The sequence below is a fragment of the Chiloscyllium plagiosum genome, unplaced genomic scaffold (assembly GCF_037043375.1).
Source record: "Chiloscyllium plagiosum isolate Xiang-an unplaced genomic scaffold, Cpla_swu_hap1 HiC_scaffold_26, whole genome shotgun sequence".
NCBI classification, from domain to species: Eukaryota; Metazoa; Chordata; class Chondrichthyes; order Orectolobiformes; family Hemiscylliidae; genus Chiloscyllium; species Chiloscyllium plagiosum.
Window position 1 is genome coordinate 24316866 of NW_028270164.1, and position 16882 is coordinate 24333747.

The 16882-nt window shown below is 39.9% G+C and overlaps 1 protein-coding gene across 4 annotated transcripts in view; it reads left to right on the forward strand.

The window, feature by feature from the left end:
* Positions 1-7434, forward strand: part of tmdd1 (transmembrane and death domain 1) — a 42329-nt gene extending 34895 nt beyond the window's left edge. For all 4 annotated transcript variants that reach the window (XM_087973578.1, XM_087973577.1, XM_087973576.1 and 1 more), the window contains 3 exons: positions 212-331; positions 5476-5628; positions 6865-7434. In XM_087973578.1, the coding sequence (XP_087829704.1) occupies positions 212-331; positions 5476-5628; positions 6865-7247 (656 nt within the window). In that variant the 3' untranslated portion in view covers positions 7248-7434. The remainder of the gene's footprint in view (positions 1-211; positions 332-5475; positions 5629-6864) is intronic.
* Positions 7435-16882: the final 9448 nt, after the last annotated feature.

A 16882-nucleotide genomic window follows, 5' to 3' on the forward strand; every position in this document is an offset into this window, starting at 1 on the left:
AAAGCGTTCAGGAACAGGCTGAGTTAGGTTGTCATTGTACATCATTGCACACCCAAAACTGCTCTCTGCAGACAATGAAGTGGCAATATTACCACCACCCAGAAAAAAAACTTCTCTGTAAAGAAAGACTTCTAAAATATGAAGTGCAAACTTTAAGATATAACGCACATTTCGTTTCCTTTCTCTATTATTTCTTATCACTATTTTTTAGCCAATATTGAAGAGTGTACTGAAATTCTGATTGACTGGTTGAGGAACGAAGGTGACAGCATGTATTGGGATCGATTGTCTCGAGCACTGAGACAGGTTGGTCGTGAAGATGTTGATAAAGGTATTCTCCTCCTTATTGTACATGTTTAATTAACGCACAGATTTGTTTACAATAAAATCCCAAATTGCTGGAGAAACTCAGCAGGCCTGGCAGCATCCATGGGAAGAAAACAGAGTTAACATTTCAAGTATGGTGACTCTTCATCAGACGTCATTTGATAATCTGATTTCATAGTGCTGGAAAGTAATTTGGTTCTGTTTGACTCAAAACTAAAACAGATGCCAATTTTGTGATGCATTAGGAAAGTTTCTGAAATGACAGAATCAAGATGAATCAATCAAATTGGTATTTTTTTGCTACATGTTACCCCACTTCTCCTGACTTGGGCATATTCACACAGAAATATGGATTAGGGTCAGAAACCCTATTTCAAAGAAGAAAAACATACTTAAGTTTACACTGGAGCGTAAGAGGCTGAAGGGTAACCTCATTGAAGATTCTAAAATCATGAGGGGCATAGATAAAGTGAATGACAGAGATCTTTTCTCTAATGTGGGGGAGTTCAAAACTTGGGACATATTTTTAAGATGAGAGGAAAAATATTTAAAAAGGACATGAGAAGTAACTTTTTTTAAATAGATAGTGGTTTTTGTGTGGAATGAACTGCCAGTGGTGGATGTGGGTATAACTATAACGGTTAAAAGACATTTGGATAACTTCATGAATAGAAAGGTTTGGAGGGATATGGACGAAGTGTAGGTAGATGGGACCAGTTTAGTTTGGGAACATGGACTGGTTGGTCTGAAGGGTCTGTGTCCACTCTGTATGACTTTATGAGTCTGACATCATAATTCCTCTGAAAATACTTGAGCAAGAGTCTTTTGTTATGGAAAAGCAGTGATTAATCCTAGAATCCTCGTAGCCAGCAGCAGAGAAGATCATTGTCAAAACCCCTTTTACTGCAATAAATGTACTAATGCCTGTTTAAATGTCAATAACAAAGCTAGATGTTTTGACAGCTACTGTGAAAGGGTAAGTATGTAAGGTGGGTGTAGGGGTCAGTTGGCAGATAGGGTCAGTGGGGAGGTAAGGATTCAGCCAGATAGATGAGGGCACAACATGGCAGGCCAAAGATGGAGTGGATAGAGTGCAAAGTCGATGGTTGTTAAGGTGTCAGCTATGAAAGGGAGTAATGTGCCAGGTGAATGAAGCAGTAAGCTTCAGCTAAGTGCATAAGTGTTCAGTTCATGGGGCTATCAGATCAGGGAATAGGTTTCAGATTGGGTGGAGTGACTCAGATCCAAGGGAGAGGGTAATGTTGTATCACTAGGGTCAGGTCAAATGCATAGTGTGGGTCAGGATCAGAGCACCAGATAGGGTGTAGCTGTCATGTTGATGGAAGGGTGTCAAATTGGAGGGTGTTGCATCAGGCTATCTCAGGCCTGTCCTCAGTGTCTTGAAAGAAGAATCAGCTATTGATACCCGGGTCATGAGCCAGGAGCCCTAACATAGGATAACACTTTTATTTTTAAAAAAACGACCTATGAGTTAAAATTTTACTTTGGGATTGAAAAATATTTTTATTTCAATGTGAAATCAACAAAGCACAAAGTAATAAAAAAATTAATGTTAAGATGGAGCTTCAGATTAATAATTACTCAGGAGTTGGTGGCGGATTTTAATCCTCTAATTTTTCCTGGATGACCAAGAAGCTTAAATGAGTCGGTAACCTTTGAAATCTTTGATCTTAAGCAACTTCTTCAGTGGATTCCAGATGCAGAGTATTTGACAGTTAAAGTTTTCCATTTCCAGGGCAATTCTCTTGGAGTCAATTGCTTTAGGATTTCTGCATGTCCTCAATGTACAACCTCAAGCTATGGCAACTCGGAGAATGTGAGGACTGCAGATGCTGGAGATCAGAATCGAGAGCGTGGTGCTGGAAAAGCGCAGCAGGTCAGGCAGCATCCGAGGAGCAGGAAAATCGATGTTTCGGGCACATCAAGAAAGAGCTTCATTCCTGATGAAGGGCTAATGCCCAAACGTCGATTCTCCTGCTTCTCAGATGCTGCCTGGCCTGCTGCGCTTTTTAGCACCATACTCTGGACTATGGCGATGTAATGCCAACCATTGGCCATTGAAGTTTCTGGGCCATTGCCTTCCTCAAATGGGATGAAACTAATGTTGAGCAAATGAGCAGAAAGATTGAAAATCATCATCTTTTGTAATCAAGTGTTAACTGACTGTATAATCTAAACTGAAACTACAGCAATATTGAGGGACTGCAATATTTCCAAAAGTGATAGCCTCAAGATTAGTAAAATTAATTTATATACGTTAAGGATAAACCAAACTCTACAAAAAATAATGTGCTTGCTATTAGCAATGTCTTTTTTTAATCCAGATGTAGAAGAGTTCTGCCCAACATTTTTTAAAAATCTTCATTTGTCCAGATGTATTATATAAATTATAATTTCACTGATGACTGGGAATATAAATTTTATTTTTTCCCTTGCCCTGTACTAAATATTAGAATTAATGACATGATCCTCAAGCGTTTCTTTAAAATTCATTTTCATCCTATCAACTAGGTATGAGTTAGTTCCTTTCATAATGTATTGTCACGAGGGGCATAAACAGTTTGAGTTAAATTGTTTCAGACATTTAGCTGGACCAACGATAATCACAATAAACAATTATTTGGTGTAAAAACCGAAAGAACTGTGGATGCTGTAAATCAGAAACAAAAACAGAAATTGCTGGAAAAGCTCGGGAGGTCTGGCAGCATCTGTGGAGAGAAATCAGGGTTAATATTTTGGGTTGAGTGATCCTTCCTCAGAACTCAGTTCTAAGGAAGGGTGACAACATGAAATGTTAACTCTGATTTCTTTCCACAGATGCTGTAAGACCTCTTGGACCTTTCCAGCAATTTCTCTAATTAATTGGTGTATATGTTTTGGAGAAAAAAATAGACTTAAAAAATTAATTTTGGGTTAAGTATGGTGAATTCTAATTATTTGGCATGAGCTCTGGAGAGAGAAACAGACATTTTGAGAGTTTATCGCAGTCAGAACATTAGGTCTATTTCTCTTTCAGCAGATGCAGCCAGACCTGCTGATTTTCTCCAGCATTCTCTCTGTCTACTTCAGATTTTCAGCAGCTACTGGCTTTTTATATAAATCCTAAGTAATGTTTTTCTACACATATCCCCAATACGTCTTTTGCTGGGTGGCGTGGGTGGTAGGGCAGGAGTTATTTTCTAAGTAATTCACTCGCAGAATTTTTTAATGTGTCCTTGTCCACTCAGAGGAAGCAGGACAACTTCAAACCTTCCTCTGCGTTGAGCAACTGTTCAAGAGACACATTTGTGGAAATTTGCTTAGGTAATGATTTTCCTCCAGGAAAGCCCCAGTTAGTATTAAGCTGCTTAAAAATGAAACAAAAAGGAAAAAAAAATGTGTGGGTGAAGAAAAAATATTAAATAAAGCTGATTTTTGAAAAGTTAAACATGGGCATTACATTGCACGTGCATGCGCACGTACTTAAAAAATCATTGGACGTTGCAGGCACAGTTGGAATTTGTCATCTGATAGTTGGTGTCAGCAGTCAAGAGTGTGGTGCTGGAAAAACACAGCAGGTCAGACAGCATCCAAGGAACAAGGGAGTTGACGTTTTGGACATAAGCCCTTCATCACTTTCTCTAGTTGGTGTCAGCAGACACACTCCAAAATACAACTTAAGTTTCAGGAGATAAGCATTTGTCATTCATATCACATGCCCAACATTCAGGCTCCTGTTCAATTCAAATTACATGTAAATGAGCCAATACCTGACTAAAAGAAATGCACTAAAATAATTATATTAATGCTCCTAGATTATCCTGGCTAATTCTATTATCCTGATATATATGTGCATTAGCATGATGTAGTAGCTCCAACTTTTAAAACATGGAATTAGATCGCTTCACTGAATACGATAACTTCAGTGATTTGATTCTCCAGGGAGAGCAGGTCAGAGAATTACTGCCACACCATTAGTGCACGCTTTAATGTAATCCTCCATTGGGAGCATGGGATGAATCAATTCATTCTCATATGAATGTATCTCTCTAAATCTGAGTGCAAACACGTATAGCAGAATTTTCTCTGTTTCAGTTAGACAGTTTTGTCAAGTGAGATTCAGGGCAGCCTGTCTGCCTTGGTTCACAGAGTCTTTTCACACAAAACCGTCTTCTGATCTTCACCTCATTAATTTTGCAATCAGCTTCCAAGGCACCTTTCTCAAGGTGCACACGGCCAGACACGTGGAAACATTTGCCATTACCTTCCAGCAATCATATCACTGGTGCCATTACTGAAGCCTCACTCTGCACCACTTCAGATGCTGCAAGTAAGGAACATCACCTTACACAATGGTGTTTCAGCTGTTACATTTAGTAAATGGCTCAGACGAAAGTTATCTGTCCATAAGCGGAAAGAGAGATTGCGGTGTTTCTGGATGGGGTGGTGCAGAAAAGAGAAGATCACTATAGGAGGCTATTCCACCAGTCCAAGCCAGCCTGGACACAAATTGCACTGCTTATCATAACATGTGACTTGACAGTCTGACAGTCTCCATTTCAAATGAGTCACTTGAAGCTAGTCACATAAATGAGAGCATGCTATTCTTTATAACTGGAATTTCTTCATAATAGTTCCATCAACACTTCCAGGTTCCTGACAACAAAGGAAACAGCTAAAACAGCTAACTTGCGTCTTGGGCCTGGTCCTTCAGGATACGAATGCAGGATCACAATAGGCAGGTTTGTTCATGGCATGCAGTTTTCAAGGGAGGTGCAGCTAGAATCTAAAAATCATGCTAGTAGCATGAAAGTTACCAAGTCTCAGCAGTATATCCCCATCTCTTGCTGCACAGTTGTATGAGACAGATGCTGTGAAGGCTAGTTACATAATTAACAAATTGAAGAGAGGATGTTTGTGCAAGAAAACACGGGCCATGGCGGATTGCCTGCTTTGAGCCTTACCATAACAAACACTTTGCCAAAAATTGGGAAAAATCGCTCTTATGCTTCCTGAACAATATGTTTCACATAATTCCACATTATATATTCATAAAGTGTCATTCTAGGAAAAAAAACTCTGTGATGGAAAACACTTGCACAGAATTTGAAAACAATGGGATAGTCAAAATCTGCTTCTTCTTGCCAGAACTGCGGAAGAACATGAACCAGGACAAGACTTTGGAAGTGAATAAGAATGTTGAAGAATATGGTAAAATATTAAAGCAGGCCCACTCCTCCCTAATTGTGACTGATGATGAGATTAACATCGGAGACAGAAATCGAGACAAACGTAGTGAATGTAAGTTTAAATTATATTGGTAATACTCATATAAGGAATCATACTTGGGTAGCAGAATAATAGAGCATATAATAAATTAGTTAGTCATTGGTTAAATAAAGACACATGGACGCACATTCTGTTCATCTTACTGAACCCTCACTCTAATTGCAATTACGCAGAGAGTTAATGCCTGCTTCTCACTATTTATTTTCTCCTTTGTTTAGAAAGTTTAGAATCTGATAGCTTGCTGAAATTCAATAATTTGGTTTGGACAATCACCATTCAAGTATACTCAATTTTAAAATGAACCAGCTGTTGTGGAATCTTCTATGCTAAGAGTCATTTGAATTCTGCTGACAGAAAAAAACAAAATTACATTGGCAAAAACTGTAATTTTCTACAAAGAGGGCTTTAGAAATGGATAGGAAATTATGGAAAATAACTGTAATTCTTGACACTCAAGAAAGCAGAGTTGCAAATATAATTTAGGTTCTTAAAGAACATTCTTTTTGAAAAGAAAACCATATGACCTCCATTCTGTGACATAATTATTCAAATAGTTCCCAACAAGAAAATTGGATTCAGTCAGTATTTAAAATTGTTCAACGCTCATCAATGACAAACCAGCTTCCTTACAGTTCACCTGTACCAGTCATTCTTATGTTACAACTCGCTAGTGTTTTCATTTATTTTCACTTACTATTCTTGAGATGAGGTGTGTTTTTATTACTCAATAATCTATTAAAGCTGCACAAATGAGATAACATAAAAATCATTGTTCAATTAAGATAAGTTTAAAACTCAATTGGAAACCAAAACTAACACAGTAGAACTGGTGGGCAAATCTATTTGCACAATAAATCCTTCTCAGCATCTTCCCAAAAGGCTTCAGGTAATGCTGGATTGTGAAAAAAAAGTCTGCATTACATCATAGTTCCTTTCATTGCATCAATATTTTACAAATCATTTTTATCTACAGTGCCATTATATGACAATGTGTAATTTAAGCCAAATATTGAATAGTATTTGCACTGTAAAACAAATTACTTCTGTAATTGACCAACCATCCAACCAGATTACAAGGTTTAAACTAAGCAAAACAATTAATATTTGTTGAAATCATGAGTATCATTAGATTCTGTGTCACAAAGTGCACAGTTGTTAAGTGCATGTACTTACTATGTACATGTACAATTTTCTCAATTTCTTTTGCCTCACTAAATGATAATCTGATGAAATTTTCTTCATTTTCAGTCCTTGAAATTAACTGGGATGAGTTGGAACTGATTGTTGAAATGGAAAAACTTCCACCTTATCCAAGAAAACTCACTGAAGGATTCAGGACAGTTCTTTGGGGGGTGTTTTTTGGGTTTGTTGGTTCCACTTTCTTGGGTGCCATCAGTCTATATTTTATCATGAAAATAACAGAGAAAGACTATTTGGAGATAATACGTCGGTCAAATGTGCTGCACCGCATCAAACGCAGAAGAAAACCAGTACGACGCATAGTCTATTCTTCAGACGATGAAAACACTCATGTGGACAAATCACCTAAACACTTCAGACAGTACTTTCTTCCCTTTCGTACAACAAATTATGCACGAGAAAAGATAAAACCAAATAGGTCGACAAACTAAAATAATTTCATACACCATGTAATGCTAAAGAAAATCTGGATATTGTAAATTTTTATCTTGTCTGATCACTTCATTTCACCATACTGAAGAAAGTTTTCCCTTCCACAGAGAAGAATAGAATTCCAATATTTTGGTCTTATGTATTTCTTACCCTGGATACGGGAATAAAAACCAGTAAATTAACGTATATTAAATTGAGTCTTTCTTAAGATGTGACATTAAGTCATAACCTTTGATCTGAAAGACTGTAGGAAAGAATATTATTTAAATGGTTTTATAATTGGAAAGTGTGGGTTCAAGATCTAGCTGCCCTTGTACACACGGCAATGAAAGTGGACAGACAGATGCAGCAAACAATTAGGAAGCAACAAGTATACTGGTCTTCATTGCGAGAAGGCTTGAGTTCAAGAGTTACTACTGTTATACAGGGCCTTGGTGAACCACAGCTGGAACAATTTTGGTCTCCTTACCTAAGAAAAGATATAACTGTCAGAGAGCAATTGTGGAGGAGAATCATTAGGCTGATATCAGGGATGGTAGGATTATCCTATGAGGAGAGATTGGTTTGATTGGGCCTTACTCACTAGAGTTTAGAAGGATCAGAGGGGATATGATTTAAACATATAAAATCCTAACAGGGTCGGACAGGCTAAATACAGGGAGATGGTTTTCCCCGGCTGGAGAATCTAGAACCAAGGAAAACACTCTCAGGATCTAGAGTAAAACATGTATGACTGAGATGAGAAAAAGTTTCTTCACTCAAAGGGTAGTGAATTTGTGGAATTCTCTCCCAGAAGGCTGTGGAAACTGTCAATAAAATTGATAATCTTTTAGATTTTAAAGACATAAAAAGGTATGGGGCAAAAGAGGGAACATGATGTTGAGATTGAGGATCAGCCAAGATCATATTGAGTGGTGAAGGACGTTTGAAGGGCTAAATGGCCTACTCCTGCTTCTAGTTTCTATGTTTCTGTGTTACTAAGCTGAGTGGAGACAATTGTTAATCATTAGTCGAGTGTACAGTACACTGGTTACTCATGCAAATCTTTGTTCCACGAAAATTGTAGTCATCAAGATGGTGAATAATTGTAGACTTTAACTCTGTAACAGTAATATAGTTTAAGAATATGGGCTGTGTAAATTATCCATATCTGCTCTGTACTTACTACCCAGATTAGGCTAAAATTGAGGTGTGGAAGATACCGATGTTAGACCATATACCTCAGATTGGAAAATATCAACATTGAAGGTTTCACTGAAGAGGTTTATGGATGACATTGTCCCATTGGATGAAAATCAAGGAAGTTGACATTTTTCCAAAGAAGTGAAAGAGATATTAGAAAGATTAATTTGTGTTAATGAAAAATACTGGAAATTTGAAACCATACCAGTCATTCTGCTGCAGTTAAATGACTAATGACTTAGCATTCTGTGCTGTGTGATCACACATCTACCATTATGTGAGATTTATTTCTATATTTTTACTTCCCACCTGACTGAAAATCATTGAATCTCTTTTTGGTCAGTCGGACATTAAAGGTTTCCCCAACTTAACAACACATAGTAATGGTCATACAGAAGTACTACACATTTATTTTGATACTTCTGGGCCAAGAGAAATTCTGTCGACATAATTAGGTGTTGACTTGACCAATGTACTATGTTTCAAAAGACTCTGCTGAATTTGGGATTCACACCCTGTGTCCTACTGGCATGGGTTGGATCTGCTCATTATATGGGCTGGACTCCACAGCTGGATCTTGCCTGCCATTTTAAAAAGTCTGTGGATTTATGGGGAGGCAATGGCATGGTGGTATTATCACTGGACTCTTAACCCACGTAATGTTCTGGGAACCCGGGTTTGAATCCTGCCACGGCAGGTGATGGAATTTGAATTCAATAAATATCTGGAATCAAGAGTCTGTGATGACTAGAGATCCATTCTTGATTGTTGGAATAAAACCCATCTGGTTCACTAAGGTCTTTAGGGAAGGAAACTGCTGTCCTTACCTGGTCTGGCCTACATGTGACTCCAGACCCTTGGCAATGTGGTTGACTCTTAACTGCCCTCTGGGATGGGTAATAAATGCTGGTTATCCAATGATGCCCTCGTCCCGTGAATAAGTAAAATAAATAACCCAAAACTGTGCAAAAATCCAGTCTGGTTAGTTGAAAAGGACAAAATGTTGAGATTTATAAAGCTTTTTCAATTGGTGACATTGTTGATTAATCCAGGCAACTCTTTATATCAATATTATGATAACAAGGTAACTTAGAATAGACAAATAGAAGAGTGCAATGGAAATTTATTTTGTGATTAAGATAGGCAAGATGTCAATCTATATTGGGTAAACATAAATGATAGGATTGGTCTACGTATGTATGCAGAAATGACCTACATTTACATTATACATAAGATATTTATTATATAATGGTAGCTTATCCACTTGTGACCATTAATTATACGTATTATTCTTACTTGCATAAGATAAAGGAGATTAGCAATCTCTGGAATAGCTAGTAAGAAGTCATAAAATGAAGTAGCACTATGAAGAAAGTCACATTGACAGTGATTGGACACTTAACAGTACCAACAATTGCTGTGAAGGGTGGAAGATTGCTGGAGTGCCAGTGGGAGATCTGTGTTGTGACTTTGCAGCAAGGCCTGTTGAAGCAAAAAAAAAATCAGGTACTAATGAGGCCAATGGCAGGCGTTTCACTAGAATCATGCTGCAGAGTCCAGCTTCACCCTTGCTAACCAGGGCAACTGAGATTGTCATGGCTGCTACCATAATGACAGACTCCCGGGATTTATGATTGTGGAGCAACTCGGGTCAGAGGAAGATAATGAGCAGAGTGGCTTCGCAAGGTGAGCATCGTCAGGATCAGGGTGTTGGGAGGTTGAGTCTCAGCACCTTCCCTCACATTGAGTCCTTTAATCAAGCACTGAACACCTTTGACTCTGTTCCCTGAGAGATGAAAAGCTGACTATATAGTTTTACTGGTGATGTAGTCACGTATTGACAGGCCACCTGTAGCTGAGTTAATATTAGTCTTGACAGAATGGAATCATCGTATCTTCCAGCCCCCGACTTAATTCTGGACTTAGTGGGAAAGCAAATGGTACAGGTATGCCATCATTCCACCTAATTAAATATCCTTCTCACCTCCAAGCAAGTCATGAGAGAAGGCAGAACATTCATCCCTCAGTGTTACCAAATGGCTAATGATCTCACAAGACCAATAAATAGGATTTGTCTGTAAATGAAGAAAAAACTTACTGAAACTAAGGAAAGAAAATGGAATGTTCCCAGCCCCAAATTTAACAGTAGCCTGCCAATACCAGCTAACACTTTCTGCATTGCTATTGAAGCACTCTAACCCATAGACGAATAAAAAACTTCATTTGAATAGCGCCTTTCATAATGTCAAAATCTTCAAAGCATTTGCACTCAATTATTAATCACACAACACCAGATTATAGGCCAACAGGTTTATTTGGAAGCACTAGCTTTTGGAGCGCTGCTCCTTCAACAGGTGGTTGTGGAGTATAAGATTGTAAGACACTGAATTTATAGCAAAAGTTTACAGTGTGATGTAACTGAAATTATATATTGAAAAAAGACCTTAACTGTTTATTAAGTCCCTCATTCATTGAAATGACCATGTTGGTTTCAATTCTTTCATATGTAAATCGCAAAACTTTTTTAGAAGTTACATCCTCAAGTGAACTTTAACAATTGGTGTCATGTTGACCCAGAGGATGTATTGAAGGTGTGAGCTTCCCTGTGTGGGACTGTCTGTGCCACAATGATCAGACTGGTTCTAATCTAAAAATCAGATTTACACAACCACCCGGTGAAGGAGCAACCCTCTGAAAGCTTGTACTTCTAATGAAACCTTTTAGACTATAATCTGGTGTTGAGTGATTTTTAATTTTGTACACCCCAGTCCAAAACCGGCATCTCCAAATCATGATGACCATCGACACCACCAACTGCCGGCTTAAAGTGGAGAGGATCTCCAAGCTGATCACACATATCGACACAGACATCAAGTTTCAACTTTCTACAGAAATGCAAAAATACCGGAAAGATCCCAAAATGATTATGGATCACGAACCTGCTCAAGTCAACCTACAACACAGACCACGTGGAGAGACTTTGTCACTGCACCTTTCACAAACTCCTCAATCATCTTGAGCACCAACTCCACAGCAGGGGCCACAACTTTGAAATTAAGATGGAGTGCACACTCTCAGCCTCTCAGGATACAGCAGCACAGTTACGGGACATAGCCAAAAAAGCAAGGCGACAAAACTACATCACATACAATCACACCAAGAATGAGAAACTGGAGAAACTTGGCATTATCACCAACAGCAGCCAAGCCCACCCTGGCACCACAGTGGATAATGTTATCACCATGGGGAAGTCAATCGTCAACTTATTAAACCACACCCTTCAATCGGAAGAGATTGAAGTTCTTAGCAGGGGTCGCAATTTCTGCCCCACCACCAAAATGACCCCCATGGTTTTTGCACCAAGACAGAGGAATTCATCAGATGAATGAGACTTCGGGAATTCTTTCAAGATGCCAGCAATGATCCCAATGAGCCCAACGACGAACTGGAGCAGTCATCACAGGGATCCGTAGAGGAGCGAACAAATGGAGAGTCAAATTGGACCCTACCGGAGGGCTGCTGCCCTGGGCTTGATATGTATATTCAAACTGTCAGAAAATGTATAAATGACAGATTCATCAGCTGCACCTACAAGGTAGAGCCGAACATCACCTGATCAATACCATCCATGCTTTCAAAAGGAGGAGCCATCGTCATTCAGAATAGAACAGATTACTGCAAGGAAGTGTACTGACAACTGAACAACCAGGAATATTACAGGCCAAACTGACCAAAGAGCACACCAGCGATCAGGACTTTGGATCCAGTCCTTTAGAGTTCCCTATGTGCCCTCATCCCACATATTTCTCATGTAGGTACCTTCTACTGCCTTCCAAAGATATGCAAAGATACCAGGACGTCCCATCAAGTCAGGCAATGGGACCCTGTGTGAGATGCTCTCGGGCTATGTTGAAGGCATCTTGAAACCCATTGTACAGGGACCCCCAGCTTCTGTCGCAACACTACAGATTTCTTACAGAAACTCAGTACCCACAGACCAGTCGAACCGGGAACATTCCTCGTTACAATGGACGTTTCAGCACTCTACACCAGCAACTCCCACAATGAATGGCATCGCGACAACAGCCTCAGTACTCAACACCAACAACTGCAAATCTCTGAACACTGTCCTAAAACTCATTCATTTCATCCTCGACTGCAACATTTTCACCTTTGATGAACAGTTTTTCATCCAGACATATGGAACAGCCATGGAGACCAAATTTGCACCCAATATGCCAACATTTTCATGCACAAGACTTTGTCTCTATGCAGGAATTCAAACCAACACTATACACCAGGTACATTGACAACATTTTCTTCCACTGGACCCATGGTGAGGAGTCGCTGAAATAGTGATATCAACGAGTTTCATCCCACCATCAAACTCACTATGGACTACTCTCCACTATCTGTTTCATTCTTGGACAATGCATCTCCATCAAGGATGGGTACCTCAGCACCTTACGCTACCGCAAACCCATGGATAACCTCACAATGCTGCACTTCTCCAGCTTCCACCCAAAACATATCAAAACAGCCATCCCCTATGGACAAGCCCTATGCATATACAGGATCTGTTCAGATGAGGAAGAACGTGGCAGGCACCTGGAAGAACTCAAGAGTGCTCTCATAAGAATGGGGTACAATGCTCAACTCATCAACCACTGGTTCCGACATGCCACAGCAAGGAACTGCAATGTCGTCCTCAGGAGACAGACACGAGCTGCAACCGACAGGGTACCCTTCATGGTCCAGTACTTTCCAGGAGCTGAAAAACTACGCCATGTTCTTCGCAGCCTGCAACACATTATCAGTGAGGATGGGCACTCCACCAAGACCTTCCCCACACCTCTACTTCTCACCTTTAAACAACCACCAAACCTCAAACAGATCATTGTTCGTAGAAAGCTGCCTGGCTCTCAGGACAATACCATACAACCCTGTCACAGTAGACGCTGCAAGACATGTCAGAGTGTCGACACGGATACCACCATTACGCGTGGGAACACCTCCCACTATGTACGTGGCAGGTACTCATGTGACTCAGCCAAATTTGTCTATCTCATACGCTGCATGCAAGGATGCCCTGAAGCATGGTACATTGGTGAGACCGAGCAGAGGCTATGGCAATGGATGAATGGAGACTGCATAAATCAACAGACAGGAGTGTTCCCTCCCAACTGGAGAATATTTCAGGAGTCAGAACATTCAACCTCGGACCTTCGGGTGATCATCCTCCGAGGCGGCCTTCAGGACAGGCAACAATGTAAAGTGGCCGAGCAGAGGCTGATAGCCAAGTTCGGTACCCATGAGAATGGCCTCAACTGGGACCTTGGGTTCATGTCACGTTACAGGTGACCCCGCTGCACTATATACACACACAGATAGATATGTGCGCATATACACACACGCACACAAACACTCCTACACAAACACACTCACATAGACTCTCTCTCATACATTCATACATACTCTCCCACACTCACATATGCACCCTTTCACAGACTTATACCCCTTTACACTCACACATACACACACTCTCTTACAGACAGCCATAATATCTCCCCAACACACACACACACACACACATACAAATAAAAGTTTGTGGGGTGAATCTGTACTTCCAGAATTATGTTTTACTTTGCTCAAAAACTGCATGAATCCATATAAGATTCTGTAAATCCATTTTTTAGATTAGTATCAGTCTGACCATTGTGGCACAGACAGTCTCACACAGGGAAGCTCACACCTTCAATACATTATCTGGGTCAACATGACACCAACTGCTAAAGTTCACTTGAGAATGTAACTTTTCAAAAAGTTTTACAATTTACATATGAAAGAACTGAAACCAACTTGGTCATTCTAACAGATAAGAGACTTAACAAACAGTTCAGGTCTTTTTCAATATATAATTTCAGTTACATCACACTGTAAACTTTTGCTATAAATTCTGTGTCTTACAATTTTATACTGCACAACCACCTAATGAAAAGCAGTGCTCCGAAAGCTAGTCTTTCCAATTAAACCTGTTGGACTATAACTTGGTGTTGTGTGATTTTTTAACTTTGTACACCCCAGTCCAACACCTGCATCTCCAAATCATGACACTCAAATCTGTACTCTGAAGATGTAGTCACTGTTATAATGCTACAGTTTATGTCACCATTGTTTTATTCAGAATTATGGGGCAAAGGCAGAAGAAAGGCTTTGAGCCATGATGCTCATTCAGAGAGCTGGTACAGACGTAAAGGGCCAAGTGGCCTCCTTCTGCATTGTAATAATTCAATGATCTGTAATGTCTGAAATGCCTTTCTCATGTTTCCTGTGACATATTCCAATCCACTGAAATATTGAATCTTATATTGTTGTTTGTTCCATCAACCATTATTATCAACTCGACCCTAATAAGGTACAATTGCAGGGTTGGAAACAACTAAAACTAAGAATACCTCCAGTTGGAAGAGACAGCATATAATTTTAGAAAACAGCAGAGCCCAGGAAAGAAAGTGCAGACATTTCCACATGAATTCATCATCAAGAGGAGGCATTGTCAATCACTGGAACTCTCGCCAGGCTGTGCAGTATGGAGCTATAAAAGACATCACGCCTTCACTGATAATGATAATGCCAATTTTTCCTTATGTGATGTATCTATGCATTCTTCAATTTCTGTTCTATCTACCAGTTTCCTTATAACAGAGCCACTGAATAATTTATTGAAATAAGAATGCTGGTCACGCAGATACAAGTTAGCTCGAGTGCTGTTTCCTTCAAAGTCTTCAAGCAGAAAACAGAAAAGATGGATGATGATGGTAAAATGATTGTCGTCTCTTCTACCTCTGGCAACACTGGCACTGACTCATCCATCCATTTACTAATGTGCTTTAGTCTTAGGAGAGCCCGAAAGGACTAGTGTAATCTTTACATTTTAAACACCAGGCACCTTTTAGATATTTCCGATTTGCAGCAAATTGCAAATTAGTTTGCAGATACTGGCAACAGATCTGAAATGTCTCAAATTTACATAAGGCCTTTACAAAATGTACTCATCAAGGGGTTTTTGATCTATGTAGACTCACCAAAACCTCAATTCAGACCCCAAAGGGTGAAATGACAAAGGCCTGATCGACTTCACTCTGATTCACATTTAACATTAATATCATTGTAATATTATTTTTAGTCTGGCTATGATGACATTTTGACCTGCAGCATAAACTAAAATTATTCCTACTAAAGGAAGCAAAAGGGCCCTTGGCAGAATCATCGATTCCATTAAATTCACTAAAGCTTGAACAACTAGTCTCTCTGTTAGTATTTACAGAAATAATTATTTGTTGATAATGTACTATTTATACTGGGAAACTATTATAGTCATAATGGAAGGTGACCATCTCCCAGACAAGTGGATATGGAAAGAAATGGCTGAAGCGAACGGCGGATGCTGGGCGGAAGTGAAGTCGGAGCACAAAGCTGGTCGGGAAGGTAAGTGATTGTTATTGTGTGGCAGCAGGCAGGTCTTAAGGATGGTGTGTTGCCTTCCTGGTGCCAGGGCTAAAGACATCACAGACAGAGTGCAGGAAATCCTCAAGGACGAAGGTGAAGAGGCAGAGGTGGTGGTACATGTCGGCACAAATGATGTCAGGAAGAAGAGGAGGAACATACTACAGCGGGACTTCGGAGAACTAGGAAAAAGGCTGAAAAGCAGGACATCCAAGGTGGTTATCTCTGGTTTGCTACCGGTTCCTCGGGCTGGTGAGGCCAGAAACAGGGAGATAATGGACTTGAACGTGTGGCTGGGGAACTGATGCAGGAAGCAAGGATTTAAATCCTTGGATCACTGGGTATGTTTTGTGGTAAGCATAAATTATACAAGAGAGATGGTTTGCCCCTTAATAGGTTGGGGACCAGCATTCTGGCAGGCAGGTTTGCTACTGCAACACAGCTACGTTTAAACTAAGTAGCGGGGACGGGGGAGGGGACAAACTGGATGTTTAAGAAGGAAATTAAAGGGAAAGTTAGAACAAGGGAAGTCAAGAAGGACAACTGTATCAATGAGGCAGAAAACTCAGAAAGGGGTCATGCTGTAAGGTTGAGTGAAATAGGAGTTGATGGGAAGGGTGAGGGCAGTAACAAATTAAAAATACTATATATGAATGCACGAAGCATTAGAAATAAGATGGATGAGCTTGAGACTCTTTTGGAAATTGGCAGATACGATATTGTGGGGAAAACGGAGATGTGGCTTCAAGTGGACAGGGCCTGGGAAATGAATATTCAAGACTACACATACTATCGTAAGGACAGACTGACGGGCAGAGGGGGTGGGGTGGCCATGTTGGTAAGGGATGATATTCAGTCCCTTGCGTGGGGGGACCTAGAATCAGGGGATGTAGAGTTAGTATGGATCGAGCTGAGAAATTAGAACACAGAACATAGAAAAATACAG